The 22,098-nt window shown below is 43.1% G+C and overlaps 2 protein-coding genes and 2 non-coding genes across 4 annotated transcripts in view; all 4 read right to left on the bottom strand.

The window, feature by feature from the left end:
- Nucleotides 1-649: 649 nt before the first annotated feature.
- Nucleotides 650-12,042, bottom strand: SUMF2 (sulfatase modifying factor 2). The gene is made up of 9 exons (XM_029946418.1): nt 11,765-12,042; nt 9,900-10,056; nt 6,215-6,329; nt 5,785-5,829; nt 5,291-5,441; nt 4,389-4,444; nt 2,430-2,514; nt 2,100-2,244; nt 650-907 (listed from the first exon to the last, which is right to left on the bottom strand). Exons 1-9 carry the CDS (start codon nt 11,877-11,879, stop codon nt 823-825), a joined length of 954 nt encoding a protein of 317 aa, XP_029802278.1. The 5' UTR covers nt 11,880-12,042; the 3' UTR covers nt 650-822.
- Nucleotides 12,043-12,751: 709 nt separating this feature from the next.
- Nucleotides 12,752-22,098, bottom strand: part of CCT6A (chaperonin containing TCP1 subunit 6A) — a 10,555-nt gene continuing 1,208 nt past the window's right edge. Inside the window, exons 3-14 of the mRNA XM_029946417.1 lie at nt 20,620-20,754; nt 19,654-19,827; nt 18,917-19,020; nt 17,985-18,095; nt 17,557-17,716; nt 17,381-17,463; nt 16,031-16,127; nt 15,580-15,727; nt 15,040-15,173; nt 13,942-14,044; nt 13,376-13,448; nt 12,752-13,138 (exon numbers count right to left, since the gene is read on the bottom strand). Coding sequence (XP_029802277.1) covers nt 13,066-13,138; nt 13,376-13,448; nt 13,942-14,044; nt 15,040-15,173; nt 15,580-15,727; nt 16,031-16,127; nt 17,381-17,463; nt 17,557-17,716; nt 17,985-18,095; nt 18,917-19,020; nt 19,654-19,827; nt 20,620-20,754 — 1,395 coding nt within the window. The 3' untranslated portion in view covers nt 12,752-13,065. The remainder of the gene's footprint in view (nt 13,139-13,375; nt 13,449-13,941; nt 14,045-15,039; nt 15,174-15,579; nt 15,728-16,030; nt 16,128-17,380; nt 17,464-17,556; nt 17,717-17,984; nt 18,096-18,916; nt 19,021-19,653; nt 19,828-20,619; nt 20,755-22,098) is intronic.
- Nucleotides 15,398-15,537, bottom strand: LOC115300585. Its single transcript, XR_003912748.1, has one exon. It is a non-coding gene; the product is annotated as a small nucleolar RNA SNORA15 (small nucleolar RNA).
- On the bottom strand, nt 19,937-20,070 carry LOC115300591. The gene has a single exon (XR_003912753.1). It is a non-coding gene; the product is annotated as a small nucleolar RNA SNORA22 (small nucleolar RNA).

Below are 22,098 nucleotides of genomic sequence, written 5' to 3'. Positions count from 1 at the left end.
TTTTTTTTTTTTTTCAGAATACAGTTTTGTCTGGTAAATAATTCGGTTCCCCTAGACCTTTTAATGTCTTGTTTATTTTTGAGAGAGAGGGACAGCATGAGCAGGGGAGGGTCAGAGAGAGAGGGAGACACAGAATCTGAAGACAGGGTCCAGGCTCTGAGCTGTCAGCACAGAGCCCGACGCGGGGCTTGAACCCACAAACCATGAGATCATGACCTGAGCCAAAGTCAGACACTTAACCAACTGAGCCACCCAAGTGCCCCATCCCCTAGACCCTTTAAAGAGCCCTGTTACTGCATTCTACATACAGGTAGTGGAGCTTAGTTTCCTTCCTTCCTCAGTGTAGTGAAACACTACAAATGAGGCGAATGAAAGAAGTATTTTCCTTCTATAGCAATATGCTGGGAAAACAAAGAGAAATGGGGAAATTCTGCTTTAAGAAAACAATGTTGGATCCCTGAATCAGACACAGAAAGGGGATTTAAAACTTTTAACAAAGTGCCTTTCAGAGTACTCTGGCCCCACGGTTTCAGTATTGGGCCCTAGATGGTTAATATCCGACCTCTAAGAGAAACACCCAGCTCCTGGCCACAATCAATACGCTGGGCCCCTTTTCCAAGAAGAGACAGTGGCACCCCTCCTCTGAGGTTAGAGGCCTCTCCTGGCCTGGTGAGAGATGCCTGCCACAGAGGGATGGGGGAAGGGGAAGGAGGTCATTCCTGAGGCTAAAGTTGAAGAGCCTGGAGTTTGGCTGCTTCTGGAATGTGGCCAGGGAGTGACACGGGCGCCATGGGGCTCTTTTCTTTGGCTCCGAGTAGCTGTTCACAACTCCCCAGGTAGCCGGCCTGCACTGGATGCGCAGCGGAAGCCGAGGTTGTCTGAGGCTGAATCTGGAGTGTTGCCCATCCTGGCATCAGAGAAGAGGAGAAAGAATGGACATTTGTTGAAAAGGGGCCTGGAGCCTTACTCCACTTTCCTGCTCCACCTCCTAGGCCCTGCTGTGGTCCGGGGTGCCAGAGGACACAGTCTAGAAAGAAGCCTGGGGTGAGGGTGCTCCTGGGGAAAAGGGGAGAAGGGCCCTGGGGCAGGGTGGAGGAAGTGTGAGTGAGGAGCCCCAAGCGTCTGGTCTGGAAGGCAGGAAGGGCAATGACTAGTAAACTTTAGTGGCTGGTGGTTTAGAATAACTCAGCCGAGAAAACCTGTCCGTAAGAAGTGAAATGTCGGAGTGCCGGGGAGTACTCCATGGTCTTAATGAACTTTCACATATGCTCCTTCATTTGCCAGTTCTCCTCACCTCTGGCAGGGAGGGGCTTTTGCCATTTTACCCACCCAGCAGATACTAGAAAGATGTAAATGTCCTGCCCAAGGCCAACCACTGCTTCCTGGGCACAACGGATTCAGTGGCAAATCCAGCTTCCTGGTTCCCAGGCCAGAACCTTCTCCACTACTTTCTCCTAAAAAAGGAGGGGAGGAAAGCCTGGGGCCTCAACGTGTCAAAGAAATATCTGCAAACCCGACTTCTTCCTCGGGCCACAGAAACTGCGGTCTCTTTTTAGTCTGTTATGGAACCCAGGAATGGGAGGAGTCACAGAGAGATCAATCAGAATAAATGTAAAGAGATAGAGAGAGGCCCAGCAGTAGCGCTCAGGTTCCAGCACTAATCGTCTGTGTGAAATGAGCAGGTCCCTGCACCTCCCTGAGCCTATTTTTCCTTGACTAGAAAACAAAATGGTAACAGAAAAATGACTTTTCACGTGCTTTCCAGTGTGAAGAGTCCGTATTTCCATGACCCCAGGCCACAACCTACTGACATGACCATTCCATCCCCTGCCTCCGCACAGCCGGTTATGAGGACAAGAACAGAAAGAAAGCTTTATGGTGGGGGACACGAAGTCCCTCTGGGTGCTGAGAGCTGGCGAGAAAAGGCCCAAGTTGCCCTGGGCTCTTTTGCTTCTGTGGCAAGTGCTGCTCGTTCTCTCTCCTGTGCCCAACTCTGGGTGTGGACGGAGGCGTGGAGGCAGTGCCGGCACTGGCTCTGGCGCCATCTGCGCCCTGAGACCAGGACCCCACCCTCAGCCCCCCGATCCCAGGCTCCTTACCTGGTGGTGACCCGGGCCCGGTGGTTGGCAGAGCCGTCAGCTGTGTCGATCCAGGATGCCCCCCGGAGGACGCGCATGTCCTGGTCAGGGGCCGGGTACGTTGATGCTGTCCACTCCCACACGTTGCCCAGGAGGTCATAGAGCCCTGCAGCACAGCAGAGTGGGTCATTCCCCAGCTGGGCAGCACTAAACCCCTCCCCTCCCTGTGCTTATAAAGTCTTCAGGGGAGCAAATGCTTCCCCGATGGTGTTTCTCTCTGCCTCATTGATCAACAGAAGATTCCACCAAGCAATTTGTGAGTGTTGACAGCAATGTGACAGGAAACCTTACCGTAGTTATTCTGTGGGGGGAAAGCATTCACTGGGGAGACTCCATGGAAGCCATCCTCGGCCTTGTCACCCTTGGGGAACTTTCCCTGAGAAGGAGAAATTGAGACTAAATAATTTACCACCCTGTTAAAAGGCAGATGTCCCTGCCTGCCCAGAGGAAAACCAAGGTCCCCTGCTGTGTCATCGGGGGTAGGGTAAGGGCACGGAGCAGTGCTCTGAGGCGCCCATCCTGTGCTCCCAAACTAGTGACCTCATGTCTTCCACCATCATGACCTCATCACCTCCTGGCTGGATTAGGATGGGTGTGCTTTCCCCTGTGCCCACAGGGGTCTAGGTCAAGCCCACCCCACCCCCACTTTCTCTACTCTCAGAGGGTTCTGTCTGCTTTGAACCCTATGTGCCTCGGTGTCTCGGGAAGAAAGGCCCTCCTCCCCCTCCTGCGTTCTCCTCCCCACCTCTGCCGTCTCCAGAACAACTGATGCCCACCCCATGCTCTCCTGGACCATCTTATCCCCTCCTACCACCAACAGGTTTAACTCTCCTTCGTCTGCCCTGACTCTATGCTCACCTGTTCTCAACCACCAAAATTCCTGAAAAAGGAACCTGGATTTGCTGATGCAATGTGTCCAACCTGTTCATTCTTATTAGAACTGGGGTCCATCTCCCACTACTGTATGGAAGCCGCTCTTACTAAAGGGGAGATGAAGGGACAACCATTTACTCAATAGCTACTATGTGCTAGGGCTGCTACATTGATCTCTTTTAATTTAATCCTTACAAGGTTGTGAGGCAAGTTATTTTCTCCCTTTAAAAAGCTGGCAACTGAGGCTCAAAATGGTTAATTTATCAAAGATCACAGTGAAGAAGTCAGATCTGTCTTTTTGCAAAGCTCTGATCCCAAGATCATCTAAGATCAGTTTACCCCTCAGGTCCTTTTTAATGCTTCCCCCTGAAACGCTGATGCTGAGCCACCTCACTCTACAGAGACTCCCTGGGGGATAACATTCTTGCCCACGATATATGCTGATGACCCCCACACCACTTGCTCTGACCCAGACCTCTGTCCTAAGTTCCAGACTCATATTTTTGACCTTTCAGCATATAAATGACCCAAAGGCATCTTAAACAAGTTGATCCTAAACTGATCACGTTCTGTCTCTCTGACCCCAAATGCATATCATCTTTTCTGGATAATGGAGGCACCATCATCCTGTTGCCCAAGCTTAGATTCGTGCTCGAACCCAACTCTCTCACCTCTCCACATCTGATTAATTACCAAACCCTGTCTATCTTCTCAGGGATGCCTCTTCCATTTGGCTTCCTCTCCATTCTGCTTCTACTTAATTCACGTGTTCAAAATCCCCTGGGCCATTGCCACAGCCTCAAATTCAGAGACACCTCCCCCCCCCACACACAATGTCGCCACTGCAGCTCCACTCGATTTGGTCCCGTGCAAATCAGCAACAACTAGCATACTCCTCAAATCAAATGACGCTGTTAGTCCCCTCTGCTGGCTCCCCACTGTCTACAGGACAAGATCTAAAACCGTGTCTTGGTGCTCTGGGCCCTTCATAATCTGCCTACAACCCACTGCCTGCCTCATCTCCTACACATCCCATTTCACTGTGCTCCAGCCTCTCTGAATTTGTCCCATCTCTGAACACACAGTACCCTTTCCTAATACAATGCTTACACTCATGTTGTTCCTTGAGCTGGGAATGCCCTTTCCTACACATTTCACTCGGCAAACTCCAATTCCATCAGCTCCAGTGTCATCTCTGCTGCAACTCTTCAGCATGTAGCCTGGCCACACTATCTTCTGCCTTACCAGTTTACCATGTCGGCAGTCCCTTTGGAACACAAACCCCTCTGGGTCCCACAGCCCAGCGTGACGCCTAGCCTACAGCAGGTTTTGATCACGGCTTTGAGAAGGGAGAGGGGTGAGGAATGTATGTCTTACCTGCCACAGGTTGGTGCGGTTTGGCTGGAACTGGTTTCCCCATGGGTAAACCTGACCTGCCGGGAGAGCAAGGAGACAGCAGGGAAGGGAGAGGTGAACGGTGGTGGAACGAGGGAAAGACAGAAATAGTGAGGGAACCAAAAGGAAGCCAGGAGGTGATGAGAAAAGAAGAGAGAGATGACTTTTATTTCCGGGCCCGTCCCTTCCCCTCACGGTGCTGCCCTCAGAGCCCCCGGCCTCCTGATCTGCTCCAGGACAGTGCAATCCCAACTGTATTTTGGACTCATGCCAGTCTGCAAAATAACTCTTAATCGGATCATGTCCATGTTAAGTACAGAAATTGGGAGTGAGAATGAAGAAACTTGTCGACTAGACTTAGACTGGATAAATAAACCAAGCAACCTCATTCATGACATTAATAATTTTGACCACTGAAATAGCTGGTGTTCATTCAGAGAGTGGTAGTGTGGAACGCGGGGCAGCGGCTGCTTCCTGCTAGCTTTTTGTTGGGACTGCAGAACAGAGCGGTGAGCAAATAGCGATTCTTTCTATTAGTCCCTTGACACCTATGGAAGAGGCAGTCTGAGCAGTGCTTTTCTTTTCCCCTGTGCTACGGTGTTCTGGTCATACTTACTGAAATGTAACAGGCTCGGGGGGAGTCTCCAAAAACAACCAATTTGATGCCTGTTGCTTCATTCCATTTGTCCAGTTAGTAATTTTTATGGCATTGTACAGAAGTAGGGGACTGAGATGGATGAGAACTGAAAACAGGAACTGGCCCTTCGCCGCACAGTTTAAGAAGCACCGCTCTGGGGAGTAGGGACCCATCCCACCCTTCAAAGCCCCCCATGCAGGACAGGATGGGAGAAGAATAAAGGGGCGTCTCCCTGCTGACTCTATACCCGTCAAGCCCCCTCGGGCAGCAAACTCCCACTCTTCCTCGGTGGGCAGCCGTTTCCCCCGCCAGGCACAGTAGGCACGGGCGTCATTCCAGCTCACGTGTACCACTGGGAGCTCCAGTCTCTCTCGGATGCCAGAGCCAGGACCTGCAGGCTGACAGCCAGGATGAAGTGAGACAGGCTTCTGGGAGCTCATGGAAGTCTGAGGAAGGCTGGGCTTAGGGTGCCTGAGCTTTTACCGCTAGGTGGAGCAAGGAAGTTGGAGGAGACGGCCTGATGAGTGAGGAGAGGCCCAGAGTCAGAAAGGGAGAGGTGGGGTGGGCGCTGGGAAAAAGGATCAGGGCACGGAAAATGGGGGTGCTTGGCTGCGTCCTCAAACTTTCGGGTCATCCTTTGCAATTCCATATTTCTAGATGGGCCAAGGGGTCTAGGGAAGCCAGGCCTCCAAAATAAGAGTCAACAGGGGCAGGAAACGAGGCAGAGGAACCAACCCTTACCTGCCTCCAGAATGCCCTTTCCACCGGAAGCCACCAGAGAAGAGACTGCAAAAAAAAGAAGCAGGGGGACTGCACGATGCTCTGACCCAGCAAGGCCCCCTTCCTGACTGACACACAGGAGGCAGGGCAGACCCCTCAGGCTGGGCCTCAGGTGGTCCAGTGGGGCTGTTTCTGGAACCCTTAAAGCAGGGCATCTCACGGCCGTTATTCGGTGAGATGTTCTCTTGTCAGTTTGTGGAGTAACTTGAACCCTACATGCGATCTGGGTTTTTGCAGTCTCTCCATGCAGAAACCAGCATTGGGTTAAGGTCTTGGGAGGGTGTTCATCTGATTCTTCCGGGGAGGATCTCTCTTGCTTCCTCCCTGCCTGCGGCTCTCAGGTGACCCTGTAACCCGCAGGATTCTCTGTCCAAAGGCCAGGTTCTCTCACCTCCATCTGATGGGTCACTTTGTTTCTAAGCTCATCCGAGACCAAGTCCTCAAAGACAAAACTCCACCCAAACGTCTCAGCCTCTGTGCGGTACTTTTTTTCCCTGACAAATTCCCTGAAAAGAGAGACATTTCACTTGGTTAAGCTGCTCCGGTTCCGTGTCCCACTGTCACCCCTTCTGCTCCCAGAAAACCTCATATATCTTTCTCCTTTAAGTCACGCATCACAGAGTTTCCATCAACAACAAGGAATTAACGCTAAAGTCTGAGTAGGAGGTTTTCCTTTAAAAGTCTGTTGCTGTATGTGTAATTCACATACAGTAAAGTTCACTTTTTAGGGCAGTTTTGTGAGTTTTGATAAAGCTTATAGTCACTGTCACAATCAAGACATAGAGCAATTCTATAAACCGCCTCCAAAAATTCCCTTATGCCTCTGCAACCATTGATCTGTTTTTTGTCTATAGTTTTGCCTTTCCCAGAATATAAATTCATGTACATTGAATTATACAGGATATAGCCTTGGGGTCTGGCTCCTTCCACTTAGTATAATGCTTCTGAGACTCATTCACGTTGTTGCCAATATTAGTTTGTTCCTCTTTGTTTACAGAGAACCATTTGATTGTATGGAGGTTCTGTGTTTCGCTTATCCATGCACCGCTGGCAGGTCACCTGGGTTATCTCCAGTTTTTGGAGATTCTGAATAAAACCATCGAGAAGATTTAAGGGTGGGGAACAGGTCTGTTTTCTGAAAGGTCTTCATCACTTCCGTGCTCTCACAACAAGGCAGAGAGGCAGGGAGGCACAACACGGTTATCTCCATCTAACAAATGAAAAAAACCTAAATCAAATAAAAATGATGTACTGAAATTTTAGAATGGGTTTTCACATAGTTTGGTATGGTTTAGCAAATTTTAGCCTGTAAAACTGCCAGGGTAAGATGAACTGTTTTCACTGGGCTAAGAGTACCCTGTCTGTGCCAGCCCTCTGACATGGGGAGACATTGTTTACCTATCAAAGGGGCACTGAGAATGGCGGAAGTGACTGGATGTGGTAGCAATAACTATTCACCAACCTCAGAGCATCGGAGCAGTTTGAAAACTTTTTTACCAGAGAAGCAGAGACAAATCATGGGCATTCTAGGCAAAGTTTGGGGGCTTGCTGGAAGTCTATCAAAAAATAGGTCATAAAAATAAATAAATAAATAAATAAAGGTCATAATTTGAAATATAAAAGAACACACACTGTTCATCTATCTGGTTAGCTATTTCTGGTTGTCATGATTGGTGCAAGCCTGATCAAAAGTGATTTCTCCTTCAATTTTAATAACTTTCCTGTTTAAAGGTACTTTTAATTTTTTTTTACGTTTTTTATTTATTTTTGAGAGACAGAGGGAGCAGGGGAGGGTCAGAGAGAGAGGGAGACAGAATCTGAAGCAGGCTCCAGGCTCTGAGCTAGCTGTCAGCACAGAGCCCGACGCGGGGCTTGAACCCACGAACCGTGAGATCATGCCCTGAGCCGAAGCTGGATGGTTAACCGACTGAGCCACCCAGGCGCCCCTTAAAGCATATATAAGTCCAGCGTGCTGGGTGGCTCAGTCAGTTAAGCGTCTGACTCTTGGTTTCAGCTCAGATCATAATCTTACAGTTTGTGAGTTCGAGCCCCGCACTGGCTGTACGCAGCCTGCTTGGGATTCTCTCTCTCTCCCCGTCCCTCTCTTCACCCTTGCACTCACTCTCTCACTCTCAAAATAAACAAATATGCTTAACAAAAAAGCATATATGTATAACACATTGTATAATAGAAAAATGAGAAAGCACTGGTATATAAAAAGAAAAAAACTGAAATCATCCATTGTCACACCAACTAAGATATATCCTTGCATATTGTTCCATCTCACTCCTCATCCCCACGAGGAATGATTTGTTTTTAAGATTTTGGAATTTTCTTTTTTAATTTTTTTTAACATTTATTTATTTTTGAGAGACAGAGAGTGACTGAGAAAGAGCAGGGGAGAGGCAGAGAGAGAGAGAGAGAGGGAGACACAGAATCCAAAGCAGGCTCCAGGCTCTGAGCTAGCTGTCAGCACAGAGCCCGACGCGGGGCTCGAACCCACGAACTGTGAGATCATGACCTGAGCCGAAGCCGATGCCTAACCAGTGAGCCACCCAGGCACTCCCAGGAATGATTTTTAAATAGTGCTTCCCTGGAATTATTTTCACTTGGGAGTCACAAAAACATGGGCAAAATCTGTTAACTGACACAATGTTGCACTCCCAGTTCTTTTTAAATGCACGTGCACTCTATACACATTTAAAAATGGATCATACCCTGTATATTGTTTGTAAGCTACTTTCTTCACTTAACATCTCATAATTACCTTTAAAAAAAAGATTTGAATGTTTATTTAGGGTGTGGGTGTGAGAGAGAGAGAGAGAGAGCGCGCGCGCGCACGAGTGAGCACACCAGCTGGGGTGGGGCAGAGAAAGAGGGAGACCGAGACATCATGGCTTGAACCCAGAAACCGTGGGATCGTGACCTGAGCTGAAATCAAGAGTTGGATGCTTAGCCCACCGAGCCCCCAGGCACCCCTCCCTCTTTTTGACAAGAGGATTTTAACGGCTGCCAAGTATTCTGTGATACTGATATAATATTTAAGTGATCCTTATACTTTAAATATTTGTTTACAACGCCATCTTTTTAGCTAAATGTTTTCTGGATGACCTTAATACTTTAAGGAAAATCTTTAAAGGTGGAAGCAGAGTCAAAGGGCCTGAGGAATACACCGAGAATTGTTCTGCCTACTGTGTCTCCTGAGTAAATTTTTCCCTGTAACTTTTTTTTATAAAAAAATTTTTTTTAATGTTTTTTATTTATTTTTGAGAGGGAGAGAGAGACAGCACGAGCAGGGGAGGGTCACAGCGAGAGGGAGATACAGAATCGGAAGCAGGCTGCAGGCTCTGAGCTAGCTGTCAGCACAGAGCCCGATGTGGGCTTGAACCCACGAACCGTGAGATCATGACCTGAGCCGAAACCAGACACTTAACCGACTGAGCCACCCAGGCGCCCCTTCCCCATAACTTTTTATCTTAAAGAGTTTTAAGTCCACAATGCAACACTTAAGTCATTTCCCACATTTGCTTTGTCTTCCTGTTCCCTCCTCTTCATTTCCCACTCCTCTCTATATTCCCCCTGTACCATTTGAAGGTACGTTACAGGTACCTTGGCTCATTCCCCACTTTAGCCTTTGCAAAACATACCAACTTGAGGAAAATGAGGAAGCTCAACATGGCTTCCTAGCCTGAGTTGAAATCACAATGTTTGTCCTAAAACAATGCCATTTCTATAAGTAAATATCAAGGTTATTTAAAGACTCTCAGCTACTATGACCCTTCTTCCAATCTCTTCTCCCTGTGGAAGAGGTTTTGGTTGAGTGTCTGACTTCTGCCCATATTTCTCAGGGTTGTAATGGAAAATCCACTGGCCCAAGGGTCAGAGGATTTGAGTTCCAAGCCCAGCTCTGCCACAGAGAGTCTCCAGACTTCAGATTTTTCATCTTAAAAATGTAGACATCCCATAGTACTACTGCAAGGATGATATGTAATAGTGAGCAAGCTAGTTTGTTTTCAGATATCAGGAACTAAAATTAGAAAGAGCCTTTACCACTCCTAGAAGAACACCTGACGTACCTGAAATCTTTGTTGGTGACAGGAAATATATCAATGGCAAAGGGTTTTACTGTCACCTCCCGGACAGGCCCTTCACCATCTCTGCCATCTGGTGAATTTGTTCCCATCTGGAATCTCCCACCTGCTAGCTGGACCATGCTAGGAGCCTGCCCATTCCCTGCAGAGAAAAAGGGGCATCATCAGTGATACATGAATACATATAAAAACAAGTGACAGTATTTGGATTATATGTAATTTCATAATGGAGTAATGAAAAAAATGGAGGCTTAAAAATTTGGCTTTAAATTCTTGTTCCGCCACTTAATTTGTTGGGTGACCTTAGGCAAATAAGTTAATCTGAATTTTGGTTTCTTCACTGACAAAATGGAGATAATATCTAGCTATTTCACAGGTGTGGCTGTATAAAGTAAGATTACACGTGTGAAATGTTGTGAGTGCGTTGTAATTATTCAGCAAATGTTTATTTTCTTCCTTACTGTTCTATTCCTGTACACAATTCTTTGTCCCAGCTACGTGAATCTGGACACTATATCCTGAAATACATCTAGCACCTTTCTACCCATACTTCTGCTCATGTTGTTTCTCTGCCGCTTCCTCCCATTTCTAAATGATTTTCACCATTATATCATATGCTCCAGAAAGAAAGGGCTACATCTATTTTGCCAACGTATTCCTTGCACCTAGCATAAGAGCACGATAATTAACAAGTAATTGAATAAGCACCTTCATATCTGTTGCTTGAACACTTCAGAAAATCAGAATTAAAAGCATTTTTATTTATTTTTAAAATGTTTTTTATATTTGAGAGACAGAGAGAGAGCACGAGTGGGGAAAGGGCAGAGAGAGAGGGAGACACAGAATCCAAAGCAGGCTTCAGGCTCTGAGCAGTCAGCACATAGCCCGATGCGGGGCTCGAACCCACGAACCAACTGAGCCACCCAGGTGCCTCAACAGGATCTTTAACTCAACCCCCTTATTTAACAGGAAAAAAAAAAAAAACCAAGGCCCAAAAAAGGAAAAAACCACTTAAAGAAGTAGTTAGGAGGGATAGCACTAGATCCAGGTCTCCTTACTTCCAGCTCAGTGCTATTTCCAACCTGCTACACTTGTCTTCACACTTTGGGGTGTTGTGTTTCTACTTAAGGATGTCTAAGTATTTTAAATTCTTCAACGGCTGAGTCCACCATCTTTTCACGTTTCTCTGTCTTTAGCTTTCTTATTCTCATTGACACACTCACACTGAGTTCATCTACTTCAAAGGAGAAAAGACGGAACAGGGAAATCTCAGATTAAGAAGGAATTAAGAAACAACATATAACTGCAACGTATGAACTTTATTTTGACACTAAGAAAACTATAACAAACAGTAGGTGAAATTTGAACACTAACTGGATGTTTAAAGAGATTAATGACAACTGTCAGTGTTTTAAAATAAAGAGTACGGTATTTTTCTCATGACTCCTTGTCTTTTTGGCTATTCAAGCTGTGTATTTACAAATAAAATTGTAATGTCTGGATTCACTTCAAAAAGGCCCTAGGGGAAGGGGAAAGCGAGATACCAAATCAGCAAGATTAGTTATAAATTGGTACCTGTTTTTAAGCCGGGAGACCAATACACAGGACGGGGTGTTCTTATATTCTTTTACTTTATGTTCGAAAGATTCCAAAATAAATTAAAACAGACAGGAGGAGCGTTAACCACCTCAAGTTGCCCGCCTCTGGGAGGCGCCTCTGGCGGCTCCAAGCCCATCCAGGAAGCGGGCGGAGGGGCCAAGGTCTCTTTCCGGACCTGGGCAGGGCACCCACCCCCTCCCTGATGTTTCCTGGGGCTCACAGGGTGTCGGGGGGCAGGCCAGCACACTGACCTAGCACGAGCCACGGGCCAGACAGGTGCAGCAGCAGGAGCAGCAGCGGCGGTGAGGAGCCCATGCCGGCAATAACGAGCAGAACGCGCCGTGCAGCCCTTCTGCGCACGCGCATCGGGTGCACCAGGTCGGCCACCGTACCGCTCGCAAGGCCTCTTTAGAGCTTCTCCCCCAGACCCCACCCCTTTGGTGAGAAGGGTTTGGTTAGTTCCAGGCTGCAGCCAGGCACGTAATTTAAGACGTGGAGCCAGAGAAAAGGTGGTCTGGACTCTGGCATCCCACAAGATCCCCCACTACACCGTGAACAGTACATTTGGCTGAATTTCCTATCCTTTTACATTCAAATTCCTTTTCGGCCCTGGAATACCATTTCAAGATCACAGAAAAGGTTTCAAATTAATATTTATTGCATACTCACTGTAGGCAACTGCCAAGTCCTCAAAAATACAAAGCTTTGCAACACACAACTTCACTGTCAAGGGCTGTGGAGGTCTACCAACTATAAAAATTTTGTGGAAACAGATGGGCAAGAACAGTAACGTGGATGACAGATGACACTATAGTTTGGGATGGGTGGGTAGGTACTTCAGCCTAAGCACTGTACAGGGGTGTGAAAATACGGTCCACAGGAACATCTAACCCTTAGCCCCCTGCCTTTAAGGGTGTTTTTACCTCTGTCTCTTCCATTTCTAGTTTTCCTTCCTCATACTCAGTGTATTCAACTCCCTTGCCCCAACTTCACCCATCTTTCTGCCCAGTACACTGGGAGCATTTAGCAAATGTACTTTAAAAGCACTAAAAGTCCACAAATGATCCAATAGTTTAACTCATGGGAATTTATACAGAAACAGGGATGCTTTCAAAATCTTAAGTTACTTTAAGTAACTTAAATGATTTATATTTGCATAAAAACTTACAAGCGTGACAGTAGGGAACTACTGGATAAATTAAGATACATCTATTAGAAGAAATTATTAAACCAGTAAATGTTTTCAAGGACCATTTAATAATAAGGTAGATAACATATACTTGTCTAACATGGTACTTTTAGATCACTGAAGCTAAAGCAAAACATCCTGTTCATTGGGTGAAAATGGCCTGCTTAATGTGTGTACACTGCAGTGCAATTAAAAAAATACTGTTATTATAATTTCAGAACTTCAGAATTTGAGTGTCAGTGTTTTTTCATATGGGAAAAGAAAATGTTTTTGAAAATCATTTGAAGTTTGGACGAAAACTCCATAGCTATATTCTTAGGATCGCTGTAGTCTTCATGATGATGACACAAGGGAAGCTTCAATTCAGCCTTTTAGAGAAGACATTCCAGCTCGCATGATCTCATCAACCAGGAGAATGTTGGTGGCAATCACAGTGCTGAAAGGGGATGGAAAATCAGATGGCTCAGATGTGACATACAGACCCCAAACTGTGCAAATTATATCCAATTAAGTTTCTCCTTTCCCATCCCAAACATGAAAGGCTACTTTAGTTTCTATACTACCAGCTGATTACATTTTTCTGAAAACAAAAAACCCCAAGTAATTAAACATACCAAATTAAGAGTATGAGGACTCCTTAAAGATTTTTCAGTTTTGACTTTCTCAAACTTACCAGGAGTGAAGAAGCTGTTTCTTCACACAATAGTTATCCCAAATGCCTACTTCAGCAGCTACCATTGGCTCACCTGTAAAGTAACCCAGTATTCTTAAAATCACACACAGAAGGTTGTAAAATCAGAATGCAAAGAGAACAGAGTATTTTGTGATCTGCTTATCACTGATAATTCTCATTTTCCAAAGTTCCTCAATCAGTCCAATTTTGCTCCAAAGTACGATCTCTAACGCAGAAGACAACCAGTAATAGTAATGTGCTATCTGGTAACCAAATGTTTGAACATCTCTATTTTTCCAGACACATTCTTGTTTGTTCACAGTAAAGCCAAGCACTTGAACTGGCCAAATGGGCCTATCATCTCCCTCATTCCAGAAACCTTTTCTATTAACTTGAATATATATGATGCTGTTGACAGTAACAGGTCTTACAAATACTGCATGTGTATACCTGTTATCTTTCTTCCACTCTGTTTTTCTCCAATATTCTTTTGTTTCCACTTTTGATCCTCCCTGACTATACCTCACCTGAACCTAGTTCTCCTACAAACAGCTGTGTTCTCTTACCTGTGTTCAAATCCACACCCACAAGTTGACCTGATTCTGAATGTTCTGCTTGAACTTTAACTAGTGTTTCCTGAAGGTCAAAACCAGAATTCTGAGCAAGAACCTGAAACAAATAAACGTAATCCTTTAAAAGACAGAGCCCTAAGTGATAAGCATATCTACAATAAATGAACCATCCATAATTCCAATTAGTAAAATCAAACAATAAAAACCTTAATGAAGAGAGACCAGTATTCATGTTCAACTCAGAGAATAACTAAATAAAACATTTGTTACTAACCAAATTATTAACCCACCCCAAGCCCAGCAATACACTGGTCATAAACTTTCCCCTAAAATAGCATACAAGGGAATAAAAACAAAAAGCAAGCCTGTACTCAAGTATAGCTCCTACACTGCAAACTCTTTTTTTTAATTTTTCTCTTTCTTACATTTATTTATTTTTGAGAGACAGAGAGAGACAGAGCGTGAATAGGCGAGGAGCAGAGAGAGAAAGAGACACAGAATCTGAAGCAGGTTCCAGGCTCTGAGCTAGCAGTTAGCAGCACAGAGCCTGATGCGGGGCTGAACGCACAAACCATGAGATCATGACCTGAGCCCAAGTCAGACACTGAACTAAGCCACCCAGGTGCCCCATGCAAACTCTTAAAATAGTTCATCTCTGGGCGCCTGGGTGGCTCAGTCAGTTGAGTGTCTGGTTTCTGCTCAGGTCATGATCTTGCGGTTCGTGGGTTCGAGCCCCGCATCAGGCTCTGTGCTGACAGATAGCTTAGAGCCTAGAGCCTGCTTCAGATTCTGTGTCTCCCCCTCCCTCTGACCTTCCCCTGCTCATGCTGTCTCTCTCTCTCTCTCAAAAAATAAATAAAACATTAAAAAAAAAAAGTTTATCTCCTGCCATCTGAAACTTCAGATATTCAACTCCTTTCCACAGGAACTAAATACATTTGGATGAGAGATACTTGCTCTAGGTGTGTTAGGGAGAAAATAAATGAAACTTGTTTACTCAAAATTTATATTATTAAAAAAAACCACTGTCAAAAACCTTTCATTAGCTAAATCATTTTGATGTAGTTAAGAAAACTGTTAAAGTATTCAAACCTTGGGAATAATGAGCAACGCATCAGCAAATGCTTGTACTCCAAGTTGGGCCCTGCCCTTTACGCTGGGCTTATATTTAATCAAGGCTTCGGCCATTGCCACTTCCACTGCACCAGCCCCTGGAACTACACAGCCTGTCAGGGGAGAAAGAGAGAAATGCTAAGATGCAAAGCAAATAAAACTGCAGAATAATTTTTAAGAAATTAAAACACACATAAGGCCATTCATTTGCTGCGAATCCAGCATAACCACCACAACCTTAATACTGCACTTGAAAGCTGTACAAGCAAAACATCAAATAGCAAAATGATTCAATTTAACTAGAAATTGGAAACTCTTGCAAGGTATTAGTTTACTTATTTGTATCCATTTTTAATCATGATATGCTATAAAAAAAAGCTTAGCATACCATCACAGGCATTTTAAAGGGAAGACTACTTTTGCATGGTGTCTGGCTGTGTAAATTACTGATAAAAAGAACACAGTATTCAGCCATGCCTTCACACTAGCAAAAGAACATAAATACAGTAAGGACCTTACCGTCATCAATAGCGTTCTTAACAGCCCTCAAGCCATCTCTTATCGCATCTTTGATCTGAGTGAGTGTGTGCTTGTTTGGTCCTTTGATCAATAATGTCACAGAGCGAGGGTTGTTACATTTCTCAATAAAGGTGAATTTCTCTTCTCCCTATGTGAAAAAGAGGTATTTTCAAATACAGGATATGGTTATACAAAGAATGAAGAAAAACTTATGGATGAATAAGTAGCGTATTAAAAGGGAACACCACACCAATCACATTAATATAAATAAATTACTTCATATAAAAGAAATGTGATTTTTCCCATCAATGGCTTATCATTACTAAACATAAGCATCAAAATGTATGTAAACAAAGCAAAAATCTGATCCTAGGTTTGAATGAATTTTTACTACTGAAGAATTCACAAACCAAAAATCATTATATTATCTTCAGAAAGAAAATACACTTACCAATGTATACTCATAGACAAGTCCTGCATGTCCCAAACAATCAGGATTTAGGTCATCAAAGGAATTGAGAGCTACTCCACCACAAGCAAGAGTCAGCCTGAAATATTAGAAGTGTTTTAAGGGAAACCTGTAAGTGGCTTTATGTTTGAAGGGATTAATAATTTTTAGGAAGCAATCTTTTGGAATTATATAGCAGAATTAGATACTCTATTTCTTAAATTTTTTTAACATTTATTTTTGATTCAGAGAGAGACAGAGTGCAAACAAGGGAGGGGCACAGAGAGAGGGAGAGACAGAATCTGAAGCTGGCTCCAAGCTCTGAGCTGTCAGCACAGAATCCGATGTGGGGCTCAAACCCACGAACTGCAAGATCATTACCCGAGCCAAAGTCAGACACTTAACCGACTGAGCCACCCAGGGGCCCCGATACTCTAAAATATTTTAACTTAAGCCTTCCCATTCACCAACAACCAGCTAAAAACCGATTATTGTGGTGAGCTCTGAGGGAAAGCAGTTCTCTGAAACCCCTTCATGCAGTCTCTCCACATGGCAATGTACATACATACACATTTCGTGGTTTAAAACTAAAACAAGCATATATTCACAGCAGAATTGCAACAGCCAAAAGGAAGAAACTCAAATGTCCACTGATAAATGGATAAAAACACGTGATATATCCATACAGTGAAGTATTATTTCCTTAAAAATGAGATTCTAGGGGCGCCTGGGTGGCTCAGTTGGTTGGGCCTCTGACTTCGGCTCAGGTCAGATCTCACATTCGTGAGTTCGAGCCCTGCGTCGGGCTCTGTGCTGACAGCTAGCTTGGAGCCTGCTTCCAGTTCTGTGACTCCTTCTCTCTCTACCCCTCCCCCTCTCATTCTCTGTCTCTCTCTGTATCAAAACTAAATAAAACGTTAAAAAAAATAAATAAAATTAAAAAAAAATGAGATTCTAACACGCTATATACAACATGGATGAACTTTGACAGTACCATGCTATGTGAAGAAGCCAGACACAAAAGGACAAATCCTGCATGATTCCCTTACATGAGGTACCAAATTTAGAGAAAAGTAGAACAGAAGTTACCAGGAGTGGGAGAAACAAAGTTATTATTTAATGAGTAGAATTTGTTTGGGAAGATGGAAAAGTTCTAGCAATGATGATAATGGTTGCACAAGAACATGAATGTAACAATGTGAAAAAATGAGTAAAATGATAAATTTTATATTATGTATTATTTTATACCAATAAAAAAGAAAAATGCAGTAACAGAAGAAAAAAGCAAGAAGTTAACAGTTAACTTGCAAAATAAGTAAAATTTGCATCCCCAAGAAAACCCGGGGTCCGTACCTTTCCATATTTCTCCTTTTAGCTCTCCGCAGAGCTACTATGCCTTCTTTTGCAAGGGCATCTAAGGAAAAGGGGTCAATTCCCTGTGTCAAAAACAAGTTAGTTTTAATATAAGTCACCTTAAAAATAACGACGAACGATACAGACTCATTTATAAAGCAAAACTCCATCCTCACCTTTTGATTAATAACCACGAATCCTTTATCTGAATCACCACAGACCTTCTTTTTCAGTTCTATTATTTTTTTAACTCTATCTTCAATGAACTTTCTTTCAGCTTTTACAAGTTTCTCTCTCTCTTCTGCACTCTTATAAAAAAAGCCAGAATTCACTTCTCTATTCAAAAAAAAGTTGGGGGTGGGGAGGGAAAGGTTTATTTTTTGAGAAGATAAACAGCCTAAGTGATTGGGTTAGTCATGAGATTTAACAAGTAGTTACAGAATTCCAATCCTATCCCTGGAATGTTCTCAGAAGTTATTTTCTGTAATTTTCACCCAAACCCAAATGAGGCATTACTATCCTTAGAGTAATCTAACAAGTGACCTGCCCAAAATACCAAGCTCCTCCACCTCTCTACTCCATTTGTAAGGGGTGATAGACTCACGTTTTTTCATATTCTAATGACACGTTGCACGTGAGGATGTATGCATCTTCCACTCTTTTTTTCATATCAGGATGCCGTGCCCCATGGTCCAAAACAAGACCTCTGATTAAGCTGTTAAAATACATAATAATGTATATTGTTATTGATTTTCAAAAGATATATAACACATACTAACGAATTTCAAACACCGAATTGAGATTATATTGGTATTTTCACACAACTTTATTTCTTGAGTTTTTGAACAAGACTTTTGGGTGAAACCCAGGCAGGTTCAATTTTCAAAAAGCAAAATCTAGAACATAAAAAACACAACCCATTCAAACAAAAGTAACAACCCTTACCTTGTACAGAAAATTCTGCAGAGAAATAGTTGCTATTCATAGGCTATCATATTGTGATTACCTCCTTTAAAACATATTTCTTTTAAAGTTTCTTTATTCATTTTGAGAGAGAGCATAACATGCGTGCATGTGGGGGGGAGGGGCAAAGAGAGGAGAGCAAGAATCCCAAGCAGGCTTTGAACTGCTAGCTTGAGCCTGATGTGGGACCTGAACTCACAGACGGGGAGATCATGACCTGAACTGAAACCAAAAGTTGGATGCTGAGCCACCCTGGTGCTCCTAAAAAACTTTTTGAACTTGGTCATTGAAATATAATATTTTAAATTCCCCAACAGTCTATTATGCTTTGTATCCCACAGTTCAATAAATCACTGATGCAGCTCACTTTTCAGAATCATTTTGACTATAAACACATCATACCGTAACTTCCTTTCAAGAGGAAATGCTACTGAGCAAACTAAATATTCACCTAGGCAATACACAGGAATTCAAAGACAAACAAACCCCACAAAAATGGAAACAGATTATTATAAAAAGTGCCTGTAAATATGTAAACATACCATAAAGACTTCATAGCATCCTACCACCTACCTTGTATCAGTTTCAGATTTATGTTTCATCTCCATGATCTCAACCATGAAGAGGTCAATAGGTTCATCTTGTTTTTTAATGGCCAAAATGGAATCCACCACAGCCTACAACAGCAGCATAACCATTAGATGAATTTGATTTGCAGAAGTCCAGACACTTATGTTGCTTGCTCTTCAGAGAAGTGTACAGTTTCTTTAAAATCTCTGATCTAAGCCATTCTCTATGAGCTAACAGAATACATTATTTGTAAAGGATTGAAGTCATTTACATTTCTAGACACCTCAATTTAGAATTATGCAAAGAACCACTGACATCCCTACTATTTTATTAAAAACACTGACGAGTTTTTCCATAATAAAATCTCCATGTTTATAAACCTTTAATGGAAACTCTGATTATATCTTTATAACCTGGTCAGGTATACTATTATTTGATTTTCTCATTTTACATTTTAGGAACAGACATCAGCTACTCATTGCCACAAAAAGGAAACTACTTATTTCACATGCATGACACTGTGAATATTTTATTTTTTTAAATGTTTGAACCCCAAGCAGACTCCTAATGTTTCGTGCTCCCAGTGTTCAGGGCTGAGCCAAAATCAAAGTTGGAAACTCAAAGGACTGAGCCACCCAGGCGCCCTGGCACTGGGAAGGTTTCGGATAGGAAAGTAGGAAGTATATCAGGGATCTTCGGTAGACGTGAACCATACCAGATAATTGCCTGATGTAACATACCTCTGTTAAGACATCAGCAAGCTCAGCATGCACTTTAGTACGTAGAGACGTTCGGGCCACGTCTATAAGTGTTTCTCTATCCATTTCTTTGCACACTTTGACTTGTTCCAAAAACTGAAGTGCCTTTTCCTTTGCAGCTTCAAATCCTTCTGTTATTATTCTGGGATGAAGCCCCTACAAACGAACAATTATATAACCATCTTAACACTGAGGTTCATCAGTTAGATGACAAAGTAAATTTTTAAAGGAATATTCTGGATTACTCATGTGCTTTAATACAATATAATGTGCTGATTTTCTGAATACATTTAAAAGGATAAATAGACCTTTCAATGCAGAGGAAAAGAACAGACATTGCTCTAGCACAGAGTCAAAGCCAAGGGAACTATAAAGCACACTTGGATGTTCACTGTGCAAACCACAAGGAACAATGCTCCAAACTCAGAACTGTGCTCAGGGGGACCATTTATCTTCTCAATTCACCTCATTTACTAACAAAAACAAACAGGGAGACCAAGGGTCTGCTTTTCCTCTCTTCCTGGGAATTTCTTGTCATTAGGTCACTACTATGGTTTGCTTTAACCTTCAAACTACTCGCTAAATAAAGTTGTGTAATTCTTAAATTTACATTTTAATTGGCTTTTTCCTTGTAAATATGCTTTGTTCTGAATATCCAGTTTCTAGATCTCAACTACTAATCTATGTTATAGACATATATAAATCATGTGTACTGCCACTAGATTAAATAAAAAACCCTGCAGGCTGACGTAGGTTCTTTAATCTGTCCAGGATCACAATAAAGTTGTATAAGATGAGGATATAGGCTCTGGTTCCAAGATTTAGCCCCCTGCTCTTTACATTCTATTATATTGCCTCAGCTACTATTAACACATCAATGGATGTACATAAAATTCACATTACTTCTGGTTTACATAAACTATGACAGAAACACAAGAATATGTATACTTCAGAAATGTAGAGATCCGCCTGTTTCAGTAGTTCTCCGATGATTAGGACATTGGACGTGGTACCATCACCAGTTATGTCATCCTGGGCCGTTGCTACTTTGGCTATTAAGGAAGCTGTTGGATGTTGAATTTGCTGGAAGTAGAAGAAAATTACTTAAATCCAAACAGTCCAAATAAATATACCTTAAAATGTCTGAAGGGGCCCCTTAAGTGCAAAATTTATTTGCATATTGCCCAAGTGTTCAGGTACATGCTGTGTTGATTTAAAACTCACCTTTAACTATTTTACATATCAATTTATGGCAACAAAAACATTTTCACATATAGATTTGAGTAGATTATCTTCACTTTACTGATGAGGAAATCTGAGGCTTAGTTGAAGGTGTGAGTTAACAATTAACACTTAAGAAATAACTTCAAATCCATGCATGCTTCTTTATGATATATCTAGGACTCTTGTGAGAATAAACCAGGTTCCTTCTTGAGAGAGAGAGAGAGAGAGAGAAAGCAGGGGATGGGCAGAGAGAGGGAGACACAGAATACAATGCAGGTTCCATCCAGGCTCTGAGCTGTCAACAGGGGGGCTGGAACCCATAAACAGAGAAATCATGACCTGACCTGAAGTCAGATGCTTACCAACTAACTAAGCCACCCAGGCGCCCCTAAACCAGGTTCCTTCTAAAATTAAACCCCAGCAGCCTCCAGTTCAGTTGGAACTGAACAAATAATTAAAAAAAAAAAAGTTTTTAGCAAAGATCATCAGCAAATGCTAAATCACTGTAGAAAGGTTTTGGAAGAAGAGACTATTCATTATGTCTCCAACATCACCCACAAATTCTTAACAATGCTTCTGTACTGCTTTTGATTTTTAAATCTCCTTATTCTCCAGTAATCCAGAACACTTCTCCAGCCTTTTGTTTTTAGGGATACTGACAGTTTTAAGAATCTACACCAGACATTTTCAGATTATCTAAATTTGCTGATGTTAACTTTTTTGGAGCAAGAATATTACATGGGATAGGGGTGCCTGGGTGGCTCAGTCGGTTAAGCCTCTGACTTCGGCTCAGGTCAGATCTCACGTTCGTGGGTTTGAGCTCCGCGTCAGGCTCTGTGCTGACAGCCAGCTCAGAGCCTGGAGCCTGCTTCCTGTTCTGTGTCTCCTTCTCTCTCTGCCCCTCCCCCTCTCATGCTCAGTCTCTCTCTGTATCAAAAATAAATAAAACATTAAAAATAAATAAATAAATAAAAACATTAAAAATTAAAAAAATATATTACACGGATAATACCGTATAATTCTTACTGGGTTCATATGCTTTGAATTTATGTTGTATTACACAATAAAAAAAGTAAAAAAAAACCTACAAAGATACGACTTTTCTGACACCAAATTTAAACTATGACTCCAGGGGCGCCTGGGTGGCTCAGTCGGTTAAGCCTCCGGCTTCGGCTCAGGTCATGACCTCACCAGTTCATGGGT

This window comes from Suricata suricatta, chromosome 8 (assembly GCF_006229205.1).
Source record: "Suricata suricatta isolate VVHF042 chromosome 8, meerkat_22Aug2017_6uvM2_HiC, whole genome shotgun sequence".
NCBI classification, from domain to species: Eukaryota; Metazoa; Chordata; class Mammalia; order Carnivora; family Herpestidae; genus Suricata; species Suricata suricatta.
This window is presented reverse-complemented; position numbering and strand designations above follow the sequence as displayed.

Coding starts and splice junctions, on each gene's coding strand:
- SUMF2 (XM_029946418.1), bottom strand. CDS start 11,879: ATGCGCGTGCGCAGAAGGGCTGCACGGCGCGTTCTGCTCGTTATTGCC. Junction 5,830..6,214: donor AAGTGACCCATCAGATGGAG/GTGAGAGAACCT, acceptor TTTTTTTTGCAG/TCTCTTCTCTGGTGGCTTCC. Junction 2,515..4,388: donor ACCGCACCAACCTGTGGCAG/GTAAGACATACA, acceptor TCTCCTTCTCAG/GGAAAGTTCCCCAAGGGTGA.